General features: G+C 42.3%; 1 protein-coding gene and 1 long non-coding RNA gene across 5 annotated transcripts; one reads left to right on the top strand and one right to left on the bottom strand.

The window, feature by feature from the left end:
- Positions 1-115: 115 nt before the first annotated feature.
- ADNP2 (ADNP homeobox 2) lies at positions 116-18,794 on the bottom strand. Of its 4 annotated transcripts, XM_083746896.1 has the most exons (5): positions 18,117-18,511; positions 12,808-12,932; positions 9,256-9,375; positions 6,083-6,172; positions 116-5,365 (listed from the first exon to the last, which is right to left on the bottom strand). In XM_083746896.1, exons 3-5 carry the CDS (start codon positions 9,361-9,363, stop codon positions 2,384-2,386), a joined length of 3,180 nt encoding a protein of 1,059 aa, XP_083603022.1. In that variant the 5' UTR covers positions 9,364-9,375; positions 12,808-12,932; positions 18,117-18,511; the 3' UTR covers positions 116-2,383. The 4 variants fall into 4 exon arrangements, with proteins under 4 accessions (XP_083603022.1, XP_083603024.1, XP_083603023.1 ...); XM_083746898.1 differs by lacking the exons at positions 12,808-12,932; positions 18,117-18,511 and adding an exon at positions 18,698-18,794; XM_083746897.1 differs by lacking the exon at positions 12,808-12,932 and having other exon boundaries at positions 18,117-18,633.
- LOC310848260 lies at positions 13,278-15,449 on the top strand. The gene is made up of 2 exons (XR_014566240.1): positions 13,278-13,411; positions 15,098-15,449. It is a non-coding gene; the product is annotated as an uncharacterized lncRNA (long non-coding RNA).
- Positions 18,795-25,096: the final 6,302 nt, after the last annotated feature.

The following is a 25,096-nucleotide window of genomic DNA, read 5'->3' as shown; positions in this document are numbered from 1 at the left end:
GCTCAAGCCTGCCTACAGGGTCTAAGACACAGTATACAGGAAACAAAGAGTTCTCAAAGGGCTGCTTGCTTGAATGCTGCTTCATTACATCACTTTAAAAACTTCTATACACATCTAAAATTGAAAACTTGGGTTTATTTGAAGTCAACAGATCAATTGCTCTAACATGTAACAGACCAGGCTCTCTCCTACTGTAAGGAGCAGCTCAAGCTTTATGTGCTCTTCTCACTCCTTCATAATCCTTGGCATCCAGAAAAATAAAGAGGAGCTGTTCACGAAAGCACCACTAATGCACCTCTATTCACTTCCATTCTTGGCAGATCATACATGCAGTATTCAGGCATGTGCTGTAGTGAGAGCCAAGCATAATAATTAGCACTGCCATATAATTTATCCTGCAACTTAAAATAAGCTCACATATTAACTTTGGCCAAGTTGAAATTCAGCCTAGTTGGTCGGCACTGAACACAGATATTTGCACTTCAGTCAGTTTTGATTTATAGGTCGTCATTTCCCAAAGCCAAGTTGATCTTTCCTTAATGTCTGCAGTGATTTTTGTCTTGTACTTACTGCCAGCATCTGGGTTTCAGGTAAAAGCAGTTTGCTTTTGCCACTACATCTACCTCCTGGTTTTTTTCCACAAAATGGCGGAGGGAGGCACTATTCCACATTCTCTGGGCATTCTCACATGAATGGATGAAGGTCAAAGTTAAAACAGTAGAAGTAGTAGTAATCACCACCCCTGAATCCATTTCTTTCACCAAGTTCTGGCATATACATAAGGATCAATGCTGAAACAAAAGTAAATAATCTACCTGTGCCTACAGGACCCCCATTGCAGAATTTATTTATTTTTTGCACTGGCATTATTCACTGTCAGATGAGATTGTATTAAAGAATAGAACCAAACCAAAAAGCCCTCTGAACAATTTTCTGACATTTATAGAAACCGAACAGCCTATAATGCAACTGCTTAAATTGCACAGTTATTTACATGCAGTTTCACCTTAACAAAAATTCTCTTGCCATAAAAGACACGTTAGTAACTAGAAAACAATGTCAAGTCAGCACACCAAATATATCATTTTCTTTTCTTGATGCTAAAGTAATACGGTGTCCTAGTCAAGTTGAACAGAATGTTAAATGTTAGTGGTTAAAACAACAGTATTCTGTAGAGATGTTAGAACATACATTGCTGAAAAGTAAGAGACAAGAGAAGCAATAAAACCTGCCCCTTGTTCGCAGGCCTATTTGTTTTTAAAGAATACTCTGCATGTGCAATCTCTTGCCTAACTTTAGACAAGGTTGTCATCTGGGTGACGCAGGAAATAATTCAGCTACTGTAATGATAGCAAGAGCTTTCGATAAACATTGATTCAAATACAGTGAGAAACTTGAATAAACTCAGGGCCTGCACTAGGCTAGTGTTGCTGAAGTCTTTGAACCCTTGCCCCAAACAAAAGTGGCTTGGGATTATTTGCTAACATAGAGCAGAGCAGCCAGTGAAAAGCCTTCATAAAGTGTACATAGCCAAGTGCTGCCTGGAACAGTATGCTATGTCATCAGAGCTCCCAGCAAGCGATAGAGCCATATGAAAAGATCCCTAGGTTGTCATTATAACTCAATATCAAATGGACAGCTCCTCTCTCTTATTTATTCCAAGATGCAAATCAAGGATTATTAAACCAAAGTTTTAACTTCAGGGGAGAAAAGTTGCCATTTTTTATGTAAGCCTTCATAGTTTCTTATTGTAAAACAAATAGTTTAGAAAACAGTGCTTGCAAATCCTTGGCTTACATGTTTCATAATTAAAGGCAGCAACTGCTACTTTTCAATTAATCAAAGTTTCTGCATTTGTTATAGCTGTCACTGGTAAATCTGTTGTTAATTTGGAGAGCAATCTGAAGATTAGGTTACAAGTTAAACATATTAATTTTAAAGATAGGGGAGGTGGTTTTTTTAAATTATGGCCCTCCTAATAGTTTTATTATTTTATCAAACATATACACTTTTAGAAACAATTTGTACTTTAAAAAAAAAGCCAGGAAAATTGTTACACAATTGTATAAAAACCATAGGCAGAGAAAACTACCCCATGAACAGCAAAAAAGAACAAAACAAAAACCCAGAGCCTCAGGTATACTATACTGTACCCTACTGCCACAAAGAACACACAGCCCAAATGAAAGAGGCACTGCGTACTAATCTTTTAATAATCACAAGAAACTAAATCAGTGAGACAATTCAAAGAATCATCGAGTTGGAAGGACGCCGAGGGTCGAGTCCAACCCCCTGCAATGCAGGAATCTGAACTAAAGCATACATATCAGATGCCTGAATATGCAATCTTGATTGCCTTATGAGAGTTTTTTTTAACAAAAAATTACACATCTTCTGATTCACATTTTAAATTCAAACTGTGCTTCACATTTTTAAGTTCAGACATATTGAATCCCAAAAGCACAGAAGGCTTAAGTTTTTTTATTGCCCTTAGGCAGGTGTGTCTCTTTCTCCCAAAGAATGATGCAATGTCAACTTTCCAAGCACACAGACTGGATGACAGTAACTCTAACTCCTTTTTAGAGGGATACGGCTTCTTGTGAAAATAATCTATAAGAAACAGTTTCTGAACTTCATTTGAGCACTGTTGGAATGGCTTTGGATTTAATGCTAAAATGTGAAGATTCTCAACGGAGGGCTGGCCCTTAGTTTCAGACTTATGATCAGTCTTTTGTCTCTTGGAAGGCACAAAAGTCATTTCCTTAGCTGGAACTTGGGCTGTGCCACTGTCTATAATCAGGAATGGCTGGTCATCATTCATTTGGTCCTCTGCAACAGAATAAAGCTGATCAGATAGTTTCCTCTTTGTTGAGAGAGAAGGATCATCATGATTTTCACCATTCACAAGTGCCAGATCTTTCTTCTCGTCGAGTTCAAGCTCCATCTTCACAGCCGGGGTGCTGTCTTTGGGAGCGCTCCGGCAGCGAAGCAGATGCACAGCAATAGCAGTCAGAGTCATGTTGCCAGTATATACACCACAGCAGTGGATACATTTGAAAGCTGGGGTCTTTAAAATGGTGTGCACAGTTGGCATGATATGGTGCCTGTCCTTCAAATGGAACTCGTAGGCTTCTAGGCTAGTGAAAACACCGTAACAAAAAGGGCAAGTTGATACTTTCTTATTGCTATTATTCATATCAGCAGTCTCATGTTGCAGCTTCATGTACAGAGGAATAAGTGTCCTTGAATTTACCCCAGCAAGTAATGCTAGGTGTACTTCTTTTTCACAAAGTTCTTCTTTTACAGTTATGTTGAAGTCAAAGTGAGGAAACACCAGGTCACCTTCCGAATCACTCTCGAGTTGAAAACCTTTGTCATCATAATCTGCATGTAGTTTCTTCTTCCCCTTATGTACAGTTTTAGTATGATCCACAAGGCATTTTAGGTCGTGAAAAGTACTGGTGCAAAACAGGCAAGCTAATCCATGTATGAAAATATGTTTTATAAGCTCTGCCTGAGAGAGAAAACATTTACAAGAAAAACACCTGACCGTCTTATCTTTTAGCCATCTCAGAAAAGGTGCACAGGCTGCAACTTTGTCTGTATCAAGCTTGCCCGTCTTCCCTGAACTGCATTTGTGAGCCACTTGCATGTGCACCTGATAGACGTTTGATGGGAAAAGCTCACTGCAAACAGGGCAAGTCTTCCACTGCTTGGCCTGTTTAAGGGCTAGGCTCATTGCAGAGGCAGAGACAGAAGACTTGGCGAGGGTATTTGTGGAAGAAGTTACTACTACAGAGGAAGGCACAGTAGCTGGAGCCTGAGACTGCTGAGTAACTGTACTAGATTGCATCAGCTGAACAGGCATCTGAGGAGGTGGAGCTGTTGTCACCCCTCCACCCGCTGGCACAGGCAAAGCTACTGAAACTGGGGCAAGGGTATACGTAGGTATCCCATTAACTTGTCTGCCAGTTGGAATTAACTGTCGAAGGATAGGTCCCGCAGTCAGTAAAGTAGCATTCTGAGAAACTCCAGGTCTGACAGACGGGTTTACAGGAAGTACTCCTGGTGCAACAGGCTGATTGAACTGGAGAATCCCAGGTCCAACTGACTGGTTTACAGGAAGAACTCCAGGTGCAACAGGATGATTAAACTGAAGAACCCCTGGTGGGATCGCCTGGGTGACTGGAAGGACCCCAGGACCACTGGGCTGGTTCAAGCTACCAACAGGTCGGTTTACAGCAAGGACGCCAGGTGAAGAAGGCCTGTTTACAGGAACAGAGCTAGCCGCAATGGGTCTGTTCAGAGAACCAGCAGGCTGAGTTACAGGGAGAGGCCCCGGCAAAACTGGACTGCCAACGGCCCTAACAGATTGATTAACAGGAAGCAGGGTAGGCCGGACAGGCCGAGTGAATGAAAGGACTCCTGGAGGAACAGTTCGACTTATGCTCCCAGGAGGCTGGTTTAGGCAGAGAATGTCAGGTCTCACTGGCTGCTTCACAGGAAGTCGATGAGAAACAAAGACTGGATGAGGAACTGCAGACCGAAGAGTCACATTGTTCGGACCTGCTTGGCTAGGCAGTAATGTATGACATGTCTGGGCAACTGAAGCTGATGATGATGGATGTGTCAGGCCACTGGAGGCACTTGGTCCAACTGTGTTTGGGACTGCTTTTGTTGGCACCACATTCTGATTCTGATTCACTGATGGAAGTGAAAGTTGGATACACGTAGGAGAAGGTGAACCCACTGAAGCAGTGGTAGGTATCAGCGATGGTGTGGCTCCAACTGTGGAAGGCTTGGGTGCAATACTGACGATATGCTGTGACTTTGCTTGTCCTGATTTTTTAGGCTGCACTGAAATTATAGGTCTCAATATATTCTCCAGGTCTTTGTGTACTTCAGATGTCAGGACATGGTATATTAAAGAATCCCGACTGTTTGCAAAAGCATTGCACTTTTTACAGTAGTGATCAGTAAAATTCTCTTCACTTTCATCAGGCCTCTCCTCAAAGTATGTGCTTATTAGGCTTTGGAAGTGGGTTACCAATACATGTTTCTTCGTATTATAGTATAATGTGTCTGTAAACTGACATTTCTGGCATATGAAGTTTACTGCATCACTCCGGAATTGTCTCATGCCACCACTCACATTATAGTTTTGAATTTTTTTCTTAGAGTGAAATATACGAAGGTGTTTTCCCACTACTTTGGAATGAGAAGCAAATGCACATTCTGGGCAAGGAACAACTAATTCTTGGTCAACTTCATCTTCATGGTAACGGTTCAAGTGGTTTTTGAAAGAAGAAAGAAATTTTGATGAAAACTTGCAGAGGCTACAGCAGTACGGATTTGTTCTGTATCTCTGAAAAACAAGAAAAAGGGGCAGTTACTTCAACTGGCATCTACAAAGGCATATTTATGCTGATTGTCCAATAAAAATACCAAAGTTCTGAAAGCCACTATACTAATTTCAGTCAACATAAAAGTTTCTTCAGGCAATCAGAACTTTCCACATCCAAGAGAGTATTAACAAAAAGCCAACATCTTATGCATTTATATGAACACAACTTTCTCATCACTAATATGCTTGCATAACAACACAAACTGTATGCAGAACAAGCAAAATGATGTAGATGTTGCTGTGCTGGCAACATAACCCCACCCCATAGCCCCGTTCAAAAACTGGGTGAAAATTTGGATTCTAGCCAACACAGAAACCAATGAGGGAAAGCTACTGCTTGGTTATCAGTTAGTCACCAGGAAACAATAATACAGTTTCTTTACTCTTTGAGATCATCATTTTCAAGACCATCATTTTCTTTTCATCTTCTAATCAGTCATTATAATGGCATCCAAAAAATAATAATAATAATACACCAAGTTCCATGTGAACTTAAGAAAAGCATGCACACCTCTTGCTATATTGCAATCAGCTTCTAAGACTGATAGCCATCTAAGAAACAGTTTGCATTGCACAGTTGATCCCATGCTGTATCACAAAGGCTAAAAAAAATCCACTAGGTATTTACAAACCAGTGGGCTCAAAAAGCATTCTGAAAACTGTAATGAATAAACATACCCTTCTTCTGGTCACAGACTCCCAAAGAGACACATCACTCCATGAAGTGTTGCAGAAATATTTTTCTCCTGGGTCAAAACTTTTCAGAGTCTACAAAAAACAACAACAAAGATTTCTAAAACAGCATGCAACTAAAAGAAAACCCTATTTTATACAATTCTAAGTCAATAAGTTCATTATGTTGGATATAAACTGCAGGCTGTATCCAATGCCTCTGCTCCATTCACTCACAACACCTCCCTTGCACAACAGGACTCCCCCCTGCCCTGCAGTCCCAAAACACGAGCAAAAACTGCTCCAGAGAGTTGGGGGACCCTCTGAAGCAGATTTTAGGGGCTAGTGAGTAGAGGCGGCACAAGCACAGCTCTACTCACACAAGACTGGATACAACCTCAAAATTAAAATTGTAATTTGAAAAATATATATGCTATGTTGCCTTTTTTCAATAATGGATTTCAAAGTGTGGTAAATTTGGTGAGCTTATCAGATCTTAAGGCTTCCCCACACTACTTGCTTCTGTGTGGGTAATCTACAGGTGACAATGAGTGTGGAAGGTATTAACCCAAGCTATAGAGTCTCATAGCCAGAGTTTTCTTTACAGCTTGTCTCCCCTGCCTTTCTAACTTTGTTCAGATTTCAAGTTTAATCTATTTCAAGTGTAGTGTATGCAATTTGAAAGTTTTAAATATTTGCAATTAATTGAGCTAGACTTTTAAAATGCACAATTTCTGGTGTATCTGAACAAGCTTTGCTTGTCAAGAAACTATAGTCATATCTCTGAAGTTAAAGTTCTGTATGTTTGATGTAATGAAGTGCCCTGATGGAATGTGTGTTTGTGACTGACCTTGATTTCATGGGGTGGGTGTGTTTTTTTTAAAAAAAAACAACAACTAAAAAACCCCTATGCATAATCTTTAATAAACCAGAGGGCTTCAAAGGCAACCTAGCCAGATGGATGGAGTATAAATAATAGTAATATGAATGAAAAACAACTTGGGGGAACTTCAGTTTTTCCTAAAAGAGCAAACAATATTTTGCTCATCTGCTTGGCGCAAACTTTGAAGACTATCAACTTCTGTAAAGAAGAAAAACAAACAAACAGGAAATAGTGACAAATCATGGCAACAATGCATGGAAGGGTAGGTTTTCACTTCATAGCAATGAACTAGCCAGTAACTAGGGGTGGAGCAACAGCAATATGTGCATGATACCACAACAAAGCCAGGCACAGCTATCTGAATTGCTATACGCATTTACAATGTGGCCCCGTTAGCTACATGTTAACTTAGTCATCTGTATTCACACTGTGTGTATGTTGTTTCCAGGCTCTACAACATCATCACCACCATCTTCTGCTGCTTTTACACAGCAAAAAATACTATTCAATTCTTGTTTTACTTTTCTCTCAGTCTTTCCAAAATTCAGAAAACCATTAAAATATTATTTATCATGCACAACAAATAGTCAAAGCAAAACAATGACTAATACTCCTGCACAAATTCACCAGAAACTCATGCCAACCTCCTGTTAAGGGGTTAGTGAGGAAAGAGCTTTCTCATTGCTGAGATATTGCTGAGATGCACCTGGCTAAATCTGGTGACTTCCCTATTAGTGTTACTAGGTAGATTGAGCTCTGTGTATGAAAGAGCTCAGATTACAGCACTGGTCATGGGTCACTGGTTGTGGTCATTATCAGGAAGGAGTGGATCCTTCTGTAACTGTGGAATTACCTGAACACTTTGAGAAGAGCTTGTCTGAGAAGATTTGGAGAATTGCCAGACTTCAGGACCGGAAGATTTTAAGTTGTTGCAGGAATACAGTGGTACCTCAACTTAAGTACTTAATTCGTTCTGGAGGTCCGTTCTTAACCTGAAACTGTTCTTAACCTGAAGCACCACTTTAGCTAATGGGGCCTCCTGCTGCTGCTGCTGCGCTGCCGGAGCACGATTTCTGTTCTCATCCTGAAGCAAAGTTCTTAACCTGAAGCACTATTTCTGGATTAGCGGAGTCTGTAACCTGAAGCGTATGTAACCTGAGGTACCACTGTAACTACAAATTGGCTTGTGTGTGGACTTTATTCAGCAAAGACTTTAAAGTACAGAAACCCCTCTGGTACCAAAAGGAGAGACGCCTACATGTAACCTGTATATAGTGTGTAAATATGTAGTGTGTGTTTTGTGTGTGCCAAGTAAAATAACTGGTTCATGTTGGTGAGCTTAACAGCTTTACTGAAGCTTCCATAGCATGCACACCGATAGCAAAATATATAGGTGTTGAAGATAAACACACACTCCAACAGCTCCCCAGCAGCAACAAAGACAAAATTATCTGAGCAAAGTCCTACTAGCCCTTTATCCAGAAGGAAGCCTAGTCAAATCTCTGCTACCAGTGCCATAAAGACACGCTTCCTCTTTCCCATTCTTTTCTCATAATAAAGGAGGAAGCAGGAATGCCCAGTCTTTTTAACTGATGTGCATTCCCACTCCAAGTGAGAGTAGGGTGACTGTATTTGAAGTAATCATGTTTTTAAAATCTTATGTTTTGAGCTTCACAGCCTCAGATTAATGTACCCAATTCCCATTTGCTTGAATCGGTAAGCTAAACAAAGATCTCTCATTCCATTCATATTTTTATGTGACCTATCATAGTTGGTCTTTTTTCTAGCTTTACAGGTGTTGAAGGAGTTGTGTATTCTGTAAATACTGTTTCTTGACAAGCCAAACTAGTATATTAGTACTTCTGTGCAAACCGTACTACTTCTGTGCAAACCAAAGCTTTCACTTACTTCTATGTTTATTTTAAGAAAAATAGACACATGAAATATATCAAGTCATGTTTCATAGGATGTAATCTAAGAGTCATCCTAAATGAAATACGAGAAAAATGTATTAAATAAATAAATAACTGAAGAGTTCCAATCTGCAAACCTCTCTCTTAAAAGAGAGTCAATATGCATGCTACAAGTAAATCCCCAAATTGAATCCTATAAAAAGACAGTTGAAGACCTATGATCACGCACACAGTGACTTACAGAGGATCTCATGATGTTTTACTCATGGACAATTGTACTGGAATTGGTTTTCCACTCCTCTTTTTCAACCAATATTTCCACACTTATAAGACTCATGAGCTCACTTAAGAAGAATGACAATAGAGAACTATAAGGGTCTTACCTGAAGTAACTCCTGGCAGCTGTCAAGCCCAATATCCTTTAGAATACCCTTTACTTTCTTCCGAGCCTTCCTTATATTATCAAGATTTTGCACAGGAATTTGAAGCATGTTGAATTTTGCCTAGAAAACAAGGTGACACAACATATATACATCATTTCGTTAAATGTAATATTTCAAATTATGCTTATGCATTTAGAAAATTCAGATTAATCTGACTTTCATTACTGAGTATTTCAACAAATGAGTATATTTGTAGATTTTACACTTTCTGTGGCAAACAACAAATAATACATATGCAGCTATATTTATCACAGGAAGGTTGCAATTCCTGAACAGACTTCCCTGGGAGTAAGTGCCACTGAACACAATAAAAATACAGTAGCACTACCTGTACACAGGGTGGATTTGATTTAAATCAAATCAAATTAAATCACTGGTATAATCTTAATATTTACAACCAGATGAAGGTTTCATTTTTGGAATAATAAATTTTCAGAGTAGTTTTTTCAGTTATATCAAAAATTCCTTTTTTGGTTATACTAACAGAAATACAAAGACAGGTAATTATGAAATTTTTGTTTATACTTGGACAGCTTTTCTGCTGTACTTTATTGGAAGGATTTTTGCTGTACTTTATTGGAAGGATTATTTCCTTAATAACAATTTAAACAATTTATTTAACTAAAACAATAACATTATAGTATATGTATCCATGTTTGTTAACTGATGTGGTTAAACGACCATTTAAAAAAAAACCAGACTGAGTTTTAGCACACATGAAAAACTTAAAACAAATCCTTATTTCCTGATGCATAGCCTTTGGACTATAATGTAACTTAAATAGCAAACTATCTTTAGAAAGCTTTTTCCTCCAAAAGCATTTTATTTTTAAAATCTGATTTAAATCAAAGAAATCTGATTTAAATAAAAAAGCCCAATTTAAATAATAAAAAATCCATGTTGTTTTTTTAAAATCATTTATTTTTATCCACCCTGCCTGTATATGAATGCTACTGCTCAAGTTCTTTATTACTGAAGAGCTGCAATTCTGCTGTTCAAATATTAGCAAGAGAACCCAAATATAAAATTCCAAGTGGAGACCACCAGAAAACTTCAGTATTTTCCTTCCAGCATCTATTTGTCTGAAAAAGGTGCTCAAAGTACTGAGTTACTGAAATGTAAGTAGTAATTTGTATTACGAGTTTAGAAGCCAAACTCAAGGTGTGAATTTCAGATACACCTCTTTAATTGGATTGCTATACACTGCCAAGTGATATGCCACAATACTAGCTGACAAAAATAGCTACATCTTTCAAGACATATGATGTGCATGCTATGCAACACCACCACCAAACAATCCATAGGGCAAACACAGTTAGAGCCAGAAAGCCATACTACCTCACTACCCACTGTGTTCCCTAACAGGTATATACAATCTTCTGAGCCAACTGCTACCGTATTTTTCGCTCTATAAGACGCACCAGACCATAAGACACACCTAGTTTTTGGAGGAGGAAAACAAGAAAAAAAATATTCTGAATCTCAGAAGCCAGAACAACAAGAGGGATCGCTGTGCAGTGAAAGCAGCGATCCCTCTTGCTGTTCTGGCTTCTGAGATAGCTGTGCAGCCTGCATTCGCTCCATAAGACGCACACACATTTCCCATTACTTTTTAGGAGGGAAAAAGTGAGTCTTATAGAGCAAAAAATATGGTACTTGCAAGCGCAAAATCATACCAGGTCAGTGGGGACCCCGCCCATGCACCCCCAGCTTTGAAAACATACGATGGTAAGTATCACATGCACTTCCAAGTTTCTACCTATTCATGAGATATGTTAAAAGATGTTAAGATTTTGGGGGATACCTAGTAATATGATCCCAAGATGCAGAACCTTCAAAATGCTATGACAAGGTCATTCGTCTGTTTATAAGAGTGCAGTGGAACCTTGGTTCTCAAACTTAATCCGTTCCAGGAGTCCATTTGACTCCCAAAACCATTAAAAACCAAGGTGCGGCTTCCAATTAGCTGCCGGAGCTTTCTGCACTCAAGTGGAAGCAGTGTCAGATGTTCGGCTTATGAAAAACGTTCAAAAACCAGAACAAAAAACCAGGTTTTCAGCATTCGGGAGCCAAATTGAACAAGTACCAAGGTGTTCGAGAACCAAGGTACGACTGTATACCAGAATGTAATTACCCGATGCAAAACTGAAAGCAACAGAAACTGCTATACCTCCGAGACTGTGAGCACGGGCTGAGACACTTTTCAGTTGGCAAGTAAAAAATAATACCATCAATTGACTACAATAAAATATTCCATGAAGCCAAGAATGTTATTTTGTATGTAGTGACTTCTAAAAACTGATAATTTGAAAGCTTGGTATTAAGAGGTTTTTTTATATGGATGTTTCAAGCACTTCTTTTTCCAAAGAACAGAGATTGTTCAAGGATGCATTAAATATTCCAACCAGAATGACATCTAGTGTCTAACCATCTTCTCTAACTCAATGTGATGGGCATGGTAACTTACTTCCTGTATAATAAAGCCAGTCTATGATTCTTCTCTCATAGCTGCTTGCCTTTAACCTTTTAAGTTCCAATTTATTGTACACAAATAAGATATAACCACCTTGTATTGAATTGCTCATCATGGGTGACCAGGAATTCCATGCAGGCACATTCATGGAATTTCATCCAGGTGAGGGAACAGGCTGGTGGAGGGGTACAAATCACTGTGTGCCTCTTCTGTCAGCTCATACGTCTTCTATGCTAGGAAACAAAGTACCTTCCTCCTAGGCTAGCATGGAAATGCAAGAGGATCAGAGAAATTGCTCTGTCCATGCTCCATCAGCACACTCGGCTTCCACAACAGCTGTGGTGTGAAGGAAGCAAAGTCCCTTCCTTCCTGACCAGTACAGCAATGAAGCTAAAATATCCACAGTCCAATGAAGAACCCATGAATTGCTCCAATCCTTTTAAAAAAGCCATTGCCACAACTTAATTTAAAAAACTTACATCCTATGCTTCCATCGCAGTCACAATCGTGTGGCAGTGAATTCTGTAAGATGTAACATGTTGCCTTAATTATTTACTGTTTTACCCTCAGCCTAGTACCAATCAATTTCATCAGGTGACTCCAAGTTCAATTTTCCCCACCATTTCTAATTTTATAAGCTATCAATGTTCAGGTTTTTCATATTTTTGTTCAGTGCTAGCCACAAGTTATTCATTATTCAGCTAACACATTTTTTGCAAAAGCCATATCACGGCATAACCAGAGGATAAAATGCACATACAAACAGAAGACTGCAATGCTAAATAGCCAGTGTGGTAGGATTCCAGCAGGTGGAAAAAGCAGACAAAGTTTCCACTGCAACTGGATGCAACCAAAGCTTTCAAAACATATCCAGCACCATGCATGTACTTCTTCCCTTTCCATCCCCTGAGCATGCTGTGGCTACTTAGAACTGTTGTCTAAGAGAACAACACATTGCATTGGTACGCAAGTAACTGCCATGCATAAGCTTGTTAACTGTGCTATGCACAGCTGCTTACTTAGCCAGTGTGGTGTAGTGGTTAAGAGTGGTAGACTCGTAATCTGGTGAACCGCTCCTCCACATGCAGCTGCTGGGTGACCTTGGGCTAGTCACACTTCTCCGAAGTCTCTCAGTCCCACTCACCTCACAGAGTGTTTGTTGTGGGGGAGGAAGGGAAAGGAGAATGTTAGCCACTTGAGACTCCTTCAGGTAGTGATAAAGCGAGATATCAAATCCAAACTCTTCTTAGCAATATCAGACTGGAGCTGACAAAAGTCAAAGCAAGGAACCTTCCCACAGTGCAGCCCACCACATACATGCCTGCTCTCCATCTTGAACCATGTGCCAGGCTCCTCTTGAACTCTGTTCCTGGGATACATGCTTGCTGCCTGAGCTTTCATAGGTAAGGAGACAAAAGTGTCTATGTTTGGCCTGGGAGCACTGAGATGGAAGGTAAGTTGTGCCTACTGGAACAAAGAACTTTCTCCTCCTTTGTTTCTCTTGTCTGCATTTATTTGGAAAGCGTGTGAGACAAAGTCATGAGACAAAGATCTCACCTTCTTCTGACTCAGGGTCTTGCCTCTGATGTAGCTCTCTAAAACTGTGGACCCCTGGACTTCCGGGTCGGCGCCATCGCCGAATGGCGGACTCCCTCCGAGCTCCGGAGGGAGCCTGCTTGGCAGGGGCTGGGTCCTACCGCACCGGCGATGCGGGGACCCTTAAAAACCACGGCCAGAGGAGGCCGTGGACATGGAGACTCGGCTGGCACCGTTAGCGCTCTCCCGACTCGTGAAGGAGCCTTTTTAAAGGCTACGGATCGGGTGCCGGGGAGAAGCGTGGTGCTTTGAGTTCTCTGCTATCCCTGCCGAGCGCAGCCGCATGCCATCCGGCGGAGAGCGCTGACTTCTTCTATTGAAAATTTGGATCTAAAGAAGAACCCGTGAGTAATTGGAATATGGACTAAAAAAAAAGGGATAAATTTTTAAAATTTGGAGCGAACGGGGGAGGCGGAAAAAAGGAAGTCAGCCCACCCCTAAATTGTAGAAGAGCCAAAACAAAGGACTGGACAACTAAGATCGAGTGTAACCTTATTTCGCCGAATTAGCAACTTCGCGAGGGAAAATTATAAGATTGAGCTGGAGGAGAAAAGTGGAATTGTTTTAAAAAAGCAACCCCCCCCCCCCCGGAATCCCTGGAGCGATTTGTGAAACTGCCTGGAGAAGAGCAATGGAGGTTTTGACAGCTGTCAAAGAGCTGTCAAAAAGGAAGATTAAAATAGAGACTTTGTTATGAGGACTTTGCCGGTTACATTTGTTATAAATTGAACATAAACTGTTTCAAATATGGGCTAACAAGCTACTTGGACTGGTGGATGTGATTCTGGAAGGGAACTTTGCTACTGTAATCCATCTAGAGGAGCTGAGGGATATTGCATGTGTTTTTGACAGGAAACTTGAACAGTTGAATGGAACTTTTAATCTCCTGGGAAACTGCAGGAATGGAACATTATTTTGTCTACAGAGGTCTATACACTACAGGAAACAATGGAACTATTTGTTGGAAAATGAAAGGAACATGATGCAATGCTTTGCTCCTGAATAACAAGCCTCTGCAGAGACACTAGAAACTTTTGGAAAAAGAACATTTCTGTGGGAGAACAGAGAAACAAAAAGGAGGAGAATGATTGACAAGAACAAGGAAACAACAAGAACTGGACAGAACTGGGAGAGGGAATATTTGGGATATCCAGGTTTGACAAGCTTATGGAAACAAAATTGGAGTTTTTACTCCTGGATATAAAAACCTGGATAGAAGAAATGGGCCCCTTTTTTGATAGACTCCTTCTATGATTGGACACTCGTAATTAAAGACTGGCAAAGAACCTGAGGGACATAGTGTAATGTGGGAACTCCAGGAAGATATTAGAAGTAGAGGGATAGGTGAAACGCAAAGGGGAAAGAGGGGAGGGAAAGTTGGAATCCAAAGGTTGTAAAATCACTACTCATATTTATTTTATTTCCATCTGTACTATGTTTGAAAGGGGGAACTCGTGGAAGGGAATAGATCGATCTTAGGGGATGGGAATTTGGATAAATTGGGTTACTGATGATGAGTGTAATTTGGGGATAAGAACTTGTTGAATTTAATTGCTTATTTGGAAGATTTGGAACACAAGAGGGGGTAGGGAGGGGAAGTCCTGGTTATTGGCAAAAAGTTTATAAATTGGATTTAATTTGTTTTAATTTGGAAAACCTTAATAAAAATTATTATTAAAAAAAAAATAAAACTGTGGACCCCTGAGCACGTAGAGGGAAAAGCCCACCATAAATCTACATCTTCAGCCGCTTCAGGATCAGATCTCTATAGAACTTGTATGCAAGACCTGGACTGGAGCTGCTCCTGACCCTAGTGAACTGGAAAACGTAATTCCTGGACTGGACTGCTCCACTTTATACATGATACATAATTTGGTTTGCTCACCACTTTCTCATGTGAGAATAAGGTTTTGCATAACAACATAGTCAACATGAGACAGAAAATATTCCAGTGCTTTATTTTTCCATGAAAAATGTTCTGCTTCATAGGCTCAATGGTAACAGTTACCCCTTAAAATATGTTAGGCAAGCAAAGTTTTTAACCATTGTTTACTATATATATATATATATAATAAATAAGCATACTAAATTAGAACTCTCTAGGAAATCAGAAAAGAAATTCCATGGAAACTGAAAATATTCCAATACAAATTCCACTATGTTAATTAGCCTAATTTGCATTGGAAGAAATTCCATTCCAAAACTTTCCAGAAAATTTACATCACTGAATATTAAGGGCCAAAGAGCTGACAGAGATAAATGACATAAGTTTGAGCAGCAGTGGAGTTACAAGACCAAGACCAAAACCAAAAGAACCATAAGGAAATTTTACATTTACATCAGTGCACAGGAGAGAACTTCACTTCACTCAAAGCCTTCCCTTGGCTACAATTCCAATTGCTGAAACGATAATCTGTCATAGAACATGAATGGTGTTTTGACTCTTAAGCAGCAAAATTCCAGCCATGACAGATCTCTCCTGCTCTTCCTCATTTCAAGATCATGATCTGAAGAACAATTCTGTGCACAACTACATTTGAAAGCCTCTCCAGTTTGATCTTAAAATGTGAAGATGCATTAAACATTTTTTAAAAAAACTAATATAAGGCAATCAAGATTGCATATTCAAGCCATCTGTCATGGATGCTTTAGCTAAGATTCCTGCATTGCAGGGGGCTGGACCATATGACCCACAGTCTTTCCAACTCTACAATTCTATCATTAACCTGCCATCATTCAGCATGTCTACTCTGGACTAAACACTCAGGCCAAGACAGCCATGACAACACTGCTGACTAGGAGAGGCAACAAACACACTAAGTTTTCTTTAAAAGACTACATTGATACACCTGCCTGCAGAAATACCAAGTTTCCACATAGAATTTATGAGCTCCTGAAGCATTTACTACATCAGCTGAAGAGAAGGGCAGAGGCTGGAGAAATAACTTTTGAGTGGATGGGTGTCCTTTTCCCATCCTTAGCACCCCCCTGGGAAATTCACCAAACCTACTGCACCTGGAGCCGGGTATGGTAATAGGTAAAGGTAAAGGGGGCCCTGACCATTAGGTCCAGTCGTGGCCGACTCTGGGGTTGCGGCGCTCATCTCGCTTTACTGACCGAGGGAGCCGGCATACAGCTTCCGGGTCATGTGGCCAGCATGACTAAGCCACTTCTGGTGAACCAGAGCAGCGCACAGAAACGCCGTTTACCTTCCCGCCGCAGCGGTACCTATTTATCTACTTGCACTTTGACGTGCTTTCAAACTGCTACGTTGACAGGAGCCCACCTTGATACCTGCCTATAAATGCAAGCCCTGCGCAAGAGACAATAAAGAAGCTGCAGGAGAAAGGGCAGAGGCTGGAGAAGGAACTGTGAATGGAGGGGTGGCTTATTTGTATCAGCAATTATTTGTTAACTGTATTTCTGTAAACTGTTAACTGCATTAATGCAATTATTTGTTTAATGTATTTCTGTATTATTTATTGTTCGTTGCTGTTTCAGTTTACAGTACTTCATTTGAGAGATTTTTTAAATATATTAAGCTGCATATAAATGGAGTAAAGAAAAAAATAGTGCTTTAGTAAGAAGATAAAGAGGGCAAAATCACAGAAACAAAATGTGTCTGAGCTGCAAAGTGTTACCTCTCTCATTTTCCTTCTCACTTGTATGTGAGCACAGGACTTCTTCCCTCTTCTCTTGTACCCTCTGCACCTTTGGTTATCCTGCCTTTCCTGGGGATCTCCCTTTCTTAATCTAACTGTGGGCCAGGAGCACATTTGCAAGGGAGTCAAGTTCAAGCCTTTACAAGCCTAAAATGTCATGATCTCTCCAGCTGCCATATGGTTAGCCACTATGACCAAAGAGAGGCATGCACCTCTAAGGCCATACAGACACATGACTTTGTGAAAAATGTTCTGGATTCCAGGTCTCAGTGGAATATGAGTTCTCTCACAGACTCTTCCATGGAAATACAGATCACTTGCTGGAAACAGACCAATCACACATACAGTACCACAGTGACAATTAAATGCAAGATCCTAAAATATGCAACGCTATCAACCGACCCTCAAGTCTTGGGACCAGAAAAGTACCACACTAGCCAGCCACCACTCTATAAACAGCCTTGAAAGCTTGCTCCAGTCCATCTCTGTAACTCAAACCCCGTTAATGCACTTCCTTAAAAAAAAAATCACAATTCTATTTAGCCTTAAGCAACTGGTTTAGTATTCCAAAATGGTTTTTTTTAATTTAAAAAAATGGGTCTAGCTTTAGCCACCCGCCAACGAAGCAGTCGAGAGATTACAGGCTTCCTGAAATCACTGATGTTCCACATGAAGGAGAGCGGCAGAGCTGGTGGTGTCAAACGCATAATAATATTATTATTATTATTATAATGCTGCAAACCCGAATGTCTCACGACACTCCATCCTCCCTAGCCTCCGAGGAGCCCCCGGACCTTATTTAAGCCCCTCAGCTATTAGAGTTGGTGGCAGCGCCGGGGAGAAGCGAGCAGGCTGAGGGAAGAAGCCTTTTCTTTTATTCGCGGCTTTTCCCCCCTCCGCGCCCGCGGGAGGGAAGGCGGGCTTCCCCACGAGGCTGGGGTTGCCCTCTGGCTGTGGCTTGGCTGGCAGCGCACCGAGGCGGCTCCTGCCAAGGCGGGCTGAGGGAGGCGGAGGCCGCCCGGGGCACCAGAGAGCCCGGGCTCAGCGAAGCGCCGCAGTGTTGCACCTACCTGCCCGGGCGGCAGGGGGAGCCCGCTGCCTGCCCGCCGGTTCTTGCGCTCCCCGAGGCGCTTGGACGCGTTGCAGCCTCCGGCGCCGCCGCCTCCTTCCGCGGCCGCTTGCTTGGTCGGCTGGCTGCTCGGTCACTCCTTCCGCGGCCGCCCCGCCCTGCCCCGCCTCCCGGTCTCGACCTGCAGCCCGCGCTCAGTGGCCCAGCAGGACGGGCAGCGGCGGCGGCGGCAACAGGAGGACCAGCCGCAGCATCCTCGCCCCGACCGCTCGCCCTGCAGCCGTGCAGCGTCGGACCCGGTGCCCCGCTCAGCCCCACTGAGCCCGCGCTCCCATCCACCCACCTCCGGCTGGTACTCCTCCCTCCTTCCCAAGCCAGAAAGAGAAAATGGCGCTCGATTTGTCCAAGGAAGTGACGTCGGCCCTCATTTGCATGCCAGTCGGTGGACCAATAGGGAGGCGCGTGGTCCAGGGCTCCCATTGGTTCCCTCCATCAGCACCAACTCTCCAGGAAGGATGGTGTGGCTTCTTGGGAGCGCTCTGGGAGTGCTGTAGAGGTGTCCCCCACCCTTAAACTACTCACCTGTGCCCTCCACTTCCCTTCCCTTGCTCTGGCACAACTCCTGGAACAACTCCGAAGTGGAAACTCCCGCGTGATTTCGTGCTATGACGTCATTTTCAAGGGGGCGTGGCGCTGTGACGTCATATCATGTGATGCCACCACGTGGCCATGCAGTATTTCCTTTGCATATTTGCACAGAATGTTGTGGAAGCCTTGTTTGCAATCAGTATGTTGGTGAAATCCCACCTTACAGCCAGCAGCCAATGAAATGCTGACATGTCAAAAAGCTTTGCATCTCATTGCATGAGGGAACCACTAAAGCCTCTGAGGGAAAGTGTTTCACAAGGTTCACACTTTTCAACAGCATATACACCTTGACATGCAAAAAAATGAGGAATACTCTTTCCTCAAGGAGTATTCCTCAAAGAGCAGGAAGAAGGATAAACTAGATTGTCTATCATAACTTAATAATAAGATTGTTCATGAGCCTTAGGAACCATTGTGAAATGTTAATGAGGACCACTATATGACAGATGGAACCACCAACCAATAAATGCAACTAGAACAGAACACAGACCAATCCTTGTGGAGCATCTCAGCCTAGTTCTTACTAGGCAATTTAATATTTTATATCTTTCTTGGTCTTGGGTCTTTTAAGGTCTTGGGTTTTCCCAATGTAGAGCTCCAACTTTTCTTCTTAGCCTAATGTGCTGATCTGTTGAAGAATTGCTAATCTAAGTGACAGCAACAAAATAGGACTTTCATGATTCTGTCTACCCAATGTGCAGGAAAAAATTTGGGGGGGCTGGCTATATAATATATATTTGAAATATGGTGTCAGTATTGTGATAATACAATGGCAAGAGGTAAGCAAGTTCCATTGTAATTAAACATATTATAGGCAACAGAAGAGGTAGCCAACATGGGGCTCTCCATGTTGTGTTGGGCTCCCATCAATCTCAGCCAAGGATGGTCATGGATGATGGTCAACAATATCAGTTTGACTATACCTTGGCAATAGTACACTTGGTGCTGTTTGGAACATGGAACACTGAACTACCTGTATAGGTTACTTCCCAAGAAACTCCTGTTACAGTATTTCCCATTCATGTGCTATTGTTTACACACGTTGTTAAAGAGATGCAGGATCAGACCATGCAGAAACAGCTTCCACGCTTCAAAGAGATCATTTGGAACAGACTGAGACCCTACCTGCCTGTGCACTATCTCACCAGGGTGATACATGCTCTAGTTATCTCCGACTTGACTTCTGCAATGCATTCCACGTGGGACTACCTTTGAAAGTGACTTGGAAACTACAACTTATCCAGAATGTGGCTGCTAGACTGGTGACTGGGAGCGGCCGCCAAGACCATATAGCACTGGTCCTAAAGGATCTACACTGACTCCCAGTACATTTCCAAACACAATTCAAAGTGTTGGTGCTGACATTTACAGCCCTAAAAAGCCTCGGCCCAGTATACCTGAAGGAGCGTCTCCACCCACATCATACAGCCTAGACACTGAGGTCCAGCTCCAAGGGCTTTTTGACAGTTTCTTCACTGCGAGAAGTGAAGTTACTGGGAACCTAGGCAGAAGGACTTCTGAGTACTGGCACCTATCCTGTGGAATGCCCTCCCATCAGATGTCAAAGAGATAAATAACTACAGTATACAACTTTTAGGAGACATATGAAGGCAGCCCTGTATAGGGATGCTTTTAAAGTTTGATGTTTTATTATGCTTTTATATTTGTTGGAAGCCACACAGAGTGGCTGGGGCAACCCAGTCAGATGGGCAGGGTATTACTACTACAATAACAACAACAACAATTTTATTATTTATACCCCGCCCATCTGGCTGGGTTTCCCCAGCCACTCTGGGCGGCTTCCAACAAAACACTAAAATATAATAACCTATTAAACATTAAAAGCTTCCCTAAACTACTACTACAGTCATACCTCAGGTTACAGAAACTTCAGGTTGTGCATTTTCAGGATACGGACATGCCGAAACCCGGAAGTACTGGAACAGGTTACTTCGGGTTTTGGCGCTCGTGCAGAAGCACTAAATCACACTTTGTGCATGCGCAGAAATGCCAAATCGCAGATGTGGCGCTGTGGGTTGCGAACATGCCTCCCGCACAGATCACGTTCGCAACCCAAGCATCCACTATACTACTACAATAATAATATAGACTGTAGTTGGCGATGAGAACTGGATTTACCTGAGCTTGATTCAGAGAGTGGAAAGAACCTTTTCAAACACTTGAAAACAAAACATGACAACAGTAGGAAAGGGTTGTATTTCAGACTGAGATTGCCTTGCTTGTCTGGATTGATGACCTTTGTCAGCAGAAAAACAGGAGTATGACCCTACTAATTCTCCTGGACCTCTTAGATGGTTTTGATACCACTGATGATGGTATTCTTCTGTCTGACATGTTTTGGGCATTGGAAGGCACTATTTTGCAGTCATGCAGCTCCTACCTGATCAGAAGATTCCAGAAAACAATGATGGGAAGACATTCTTTCCCAATGAACCTTGTTCACGGTGTCCTACAGGGATCTACTCTGCCTCCCATGCTTATATGTTCATGAAACTACTAGCAGAGGCAATCTGGAGTGGGTTGTCCTTGTATTGCTAACAAAACCAAGCTCTCTTTCTCCTTTCCATCTGAACCAGATGTCTTCCTTGAACATCTGGTTGGTGTCAGAAGCAGACTAGACCAAAGTAAACACAGTGAAATGTACTCCAGAGAAGTTGCAGATACTAACAATGGATGGTTTTAAAGTCAAAGAAGTGGTAGAATGCTCTGTCCTGTGTGGAATCACACTCCCACTGAAAGAACAAGTTCACAGGTTGGAAGGAAGCCTTGAATACAGGGTTCCTGCTTTCTCAGGTGAAGGCTGTGGCTAAGCTTGCATCTATCAGTTCTATGCTTTTCTGGGAAAGAGAGACCTTGCAACTGCATGCCCTCTTGATTGGACTATGCTACTGTGCTCCACGGAGGACACCCAATGAAAGCACTTCTAAAAGTTCAGTTCAGCAAAAATGTGTCAACAAGTCTGGTGAAGAGTGGTAGCCATTAATACTACACGTGTTCCACTGGTTTCCAATCTGTTTGGGGCTACTTTCACAGCACCAGCAGTTCTTATATTTGAAGCCCTATAGAGTGTCATTTCTGTTTGCTTGATGGCATGCCTACTTCCATATGTATCTCCATGATCAAGGTCCAGTAATTAATCTCTGCTGAAGGTGCTGCTGCTTTGAGAAACTAGGTTGTCCTTGACAACTAAAAGAATGTTCTCTCTTGCTGCCCCATGTTTATGGAATTTGTTACGACTGAAGATTCATCAGATATGAGAACTTAGCCCATTCATATGGACAATTAAGGATAACTGAGCTGTAGTTCATTGTATTATTCTCCTTGCTGGTAACATAATAATGCCGATTTATTTTTGTATTTTTCTTTGGATGTTTTTTGCTTTGAGAATTCATCGGCACAAAAAGTGCATTTTAAATACTTAACATAAATCATAGTATCATAGAATTGTAGAGTTGGAAGAGACCCCAGGGGTCATCTAGTCCAATCCCCTGCAATGCAGGAATCTCAACTAGATCATACAAGGCAGATAGCCATCCAACCTCTGCTTAAAAACCTCCAAGGAAGGAGTCTGCTACCTCTCATGGGAGTCTGTTCCACTGTCGAACAGCTCTTACTCTCAGAAAGTTCTTGATGTTTAATCAGAATCTCCTTTCTTGTAACTTGAATCCATCGGTTCAGGTCCTACCCTCCAAAGCAGAAGAAAACAAGCTTGCTTTATCTTACATGGTAGCCCTTTGGATATTTGAAGATGGCTCTCATCTCTCCTCTCAATCTCCTCTTTACCAGGCGAAACGTACCCAGTTCCCTCAACTGTTCCTCATACGGCTTGGTTTCCAGACCCTTGATCTTGGTCACCCTCCTCTGCACACATTCCAGCTTGTCAATATCCTTAAATTGTGGCACCCAGAACTGGACACAGTACTCCAGGTGAGGTAGGACTCTAGACTTATGTTGATGCTGCCTAGAATAGCATTTAATTTTTTTGCTCCTGCATCATACTGTAGATGCACGCTAAGCTTGTGGTCTACTAAGACCTCTCAATCAATCCTTTTCACATACAGTATAGTGGACGCTTGGGTTGCGAACGTGATCCGTGCGGGAGGCACGTTCACAACCTGCAGCAACCGCAACCCGCAGCGCCGCGTCTGCGCACGCACAGGTTGCGATTCAGCACTTCTGCGCATGCGCGAGCACCAAAACCCAGAAGTAACTCGTTCCAGTACTTCCGGGTTTTGGCAGGTCCATATCCCGAAAACGTGCAACCTGAAGCGTCTGTAACCTGAGGTATACCTATACTTTCAAAAGGTGGCACTTAATAGTCTCCCTTATACAGAGTCAGTCATCTAGCTACCTCTGTTGACTCGAAATACCTCTTCAGGGTTTCAGACAGGAGTCTGTTCATCCCTTCATGGAGATGTCAGGACTGGACCTTTGGTGTGCAAAGCAGTTGCTCTACCATTAAGCTTGAAAGAACATAAAAAGAAACTACTGGGCCAGGACAAAGACCCATATACTGTAGTCCAGCCCTCTGTTAGGCAGGTGCTCAAGGGAAGCTTGCAAGCAGACCCTGGGCACAGCAGAGCTCTCCTGCGATTCTCAACAGCTGGTATTCAGAGACCTACCGCATCCTGACAACAAAGACAGGGCATAAACATCATAGCTAGCAGCCCTTGATAGCTTTATGACTCTTTAGTAAATGAAGAGTTCACTATCTAAACTCGATATTGTAAAACGTTATAGGCAACCTGCTGGCCTTGGCCCAATGTTGTGTGGATGGAAGGAAGGAAAAAATGGGAGACAGCCGACTTTGGCATTTGGGTCTGTCTGCTGCCGGCACACAGTCAGCGACAGTGTGATCCCCATTCCCTGGGTCAGGCAGCCCTTGACAGAAGGTTCCTCCTCTCCCCCCCCCCCCTTGGTAGAAGCACATCACACAGACTTTCACCACATCAAACGCGAAACCTGATGAGTCTGTCTTTGCACATTACAAGTGACAGCCAGCATAAAAATTCAACACCAAAATATCCATCACCGATAAAGCTCCCATCTCAGAGCGGCGGCTAGATTAGGAATTACCTTTATGGGGAAAAAAAGTATGGGCTGCTGCTCCTTTAATTGCACTCTGTGTCTCCCAGGAACAATGTTGCAGCAAGACCAGCCTGGCTTTATCGGTTAGCCAGGGATGCAGCAGTTGCAGAGAGCTTGCATCCCCAGTCCCTGCCATAAAGAATCTTTTCCACTGCCAGTTGTCCTGGGGCTTCAGAGCTGAAGGGAAACATCCTCTGGTCTCCTCCATTAGCCAAGGCAGGGATCGGGGACCTGATCTGGCTGGTGGGGCCAGTTGCTCCTTAGCTCCCCTACCCCATGTGGACTAAGTTTGACACGTGGGCAGTGCAGCCAACCTGCCAATCACCTGAGACCACAGAGATGCTGGGACTTCAAAGCACCACTGAAGGATTACAAACAGTCCTGCATGGTGCTTTGAAGCGCTGCTGATCCGTAGGCTTGGTCACTGCCCATCATCTGATAGGGGGGTGACTTCAACCCTGCTTTTTTCAGGCAGGAACTGGCAGCACAAGCAATCAAGTTCCTCATGGGGGACTCGGCTGCACAGGTCATCGAGTGACATCTCTACCAGCCTCATATTCATCTTATTATATTGTTTCTTTATTAGATTTCCTCCCTTCATCTGAGGGATGGTTCACAATATAAAAACACAAAAATACTTACCACAATTGGGACCCATGCCAGGTCAAATTTAGCCTGCAGACTGGAGATTCCCTAACTTCAAACTATTGAACCGCGTGTATATGTGTGTCTACTATTACAATCTATGGTGAGCTGCCTTGATCATGTGATCGAAAAGTGGGTAGAAATTTTATACAAAAATCAAAATGAAAAGTGGCAAAACCTGTTTTCTTCCCCCGGCACACTATGCAGCATTCTATTGCTTTTAAGCTCTTTCTGCACACGCTGGTTCCAATGCCACAAATAAACTGGACAGGGAACCAACTGCTTAAGTTTATGGAGTTGCGGCAAATAAGAGCAAAGTGTTGTCCTGAACATCTAGATTGGCCTGAAGAATTAGTGCAGGTATGTGTCTGCCAAGCTGAGAATCATGCCAGTGTTTCCAATTCATAATTGTCCATATGAATAGGCAAATTCTCATAGCTGATAAATCTTTAGCCGTAACAAATTCCATAAACACGGGGCAGCACAATGGTACATACGGTACATGGGGCTTGTCTTGCCATGATAATGAACGGCTCCAGCCACCTCAGACTTCATGCAAACAATATATTCAAAATGCAA

Source organism: Podarcis gaigeae (genome assembly GCF_964106915.1).
Source record: "Podarcis gaigeae genome assembly, chromosome: 7".
Lineage (NCBI taxonomy): Eukaryota > Metazoa > Chordata > Lepidosauria > Squamata > Lacertidae > Podarcis > Podarcis gaigeae.
Note: the sequence above shows the minus strand (reverse complement) of the source record. Positions and strands in the feature narration are given on the sequence as shown.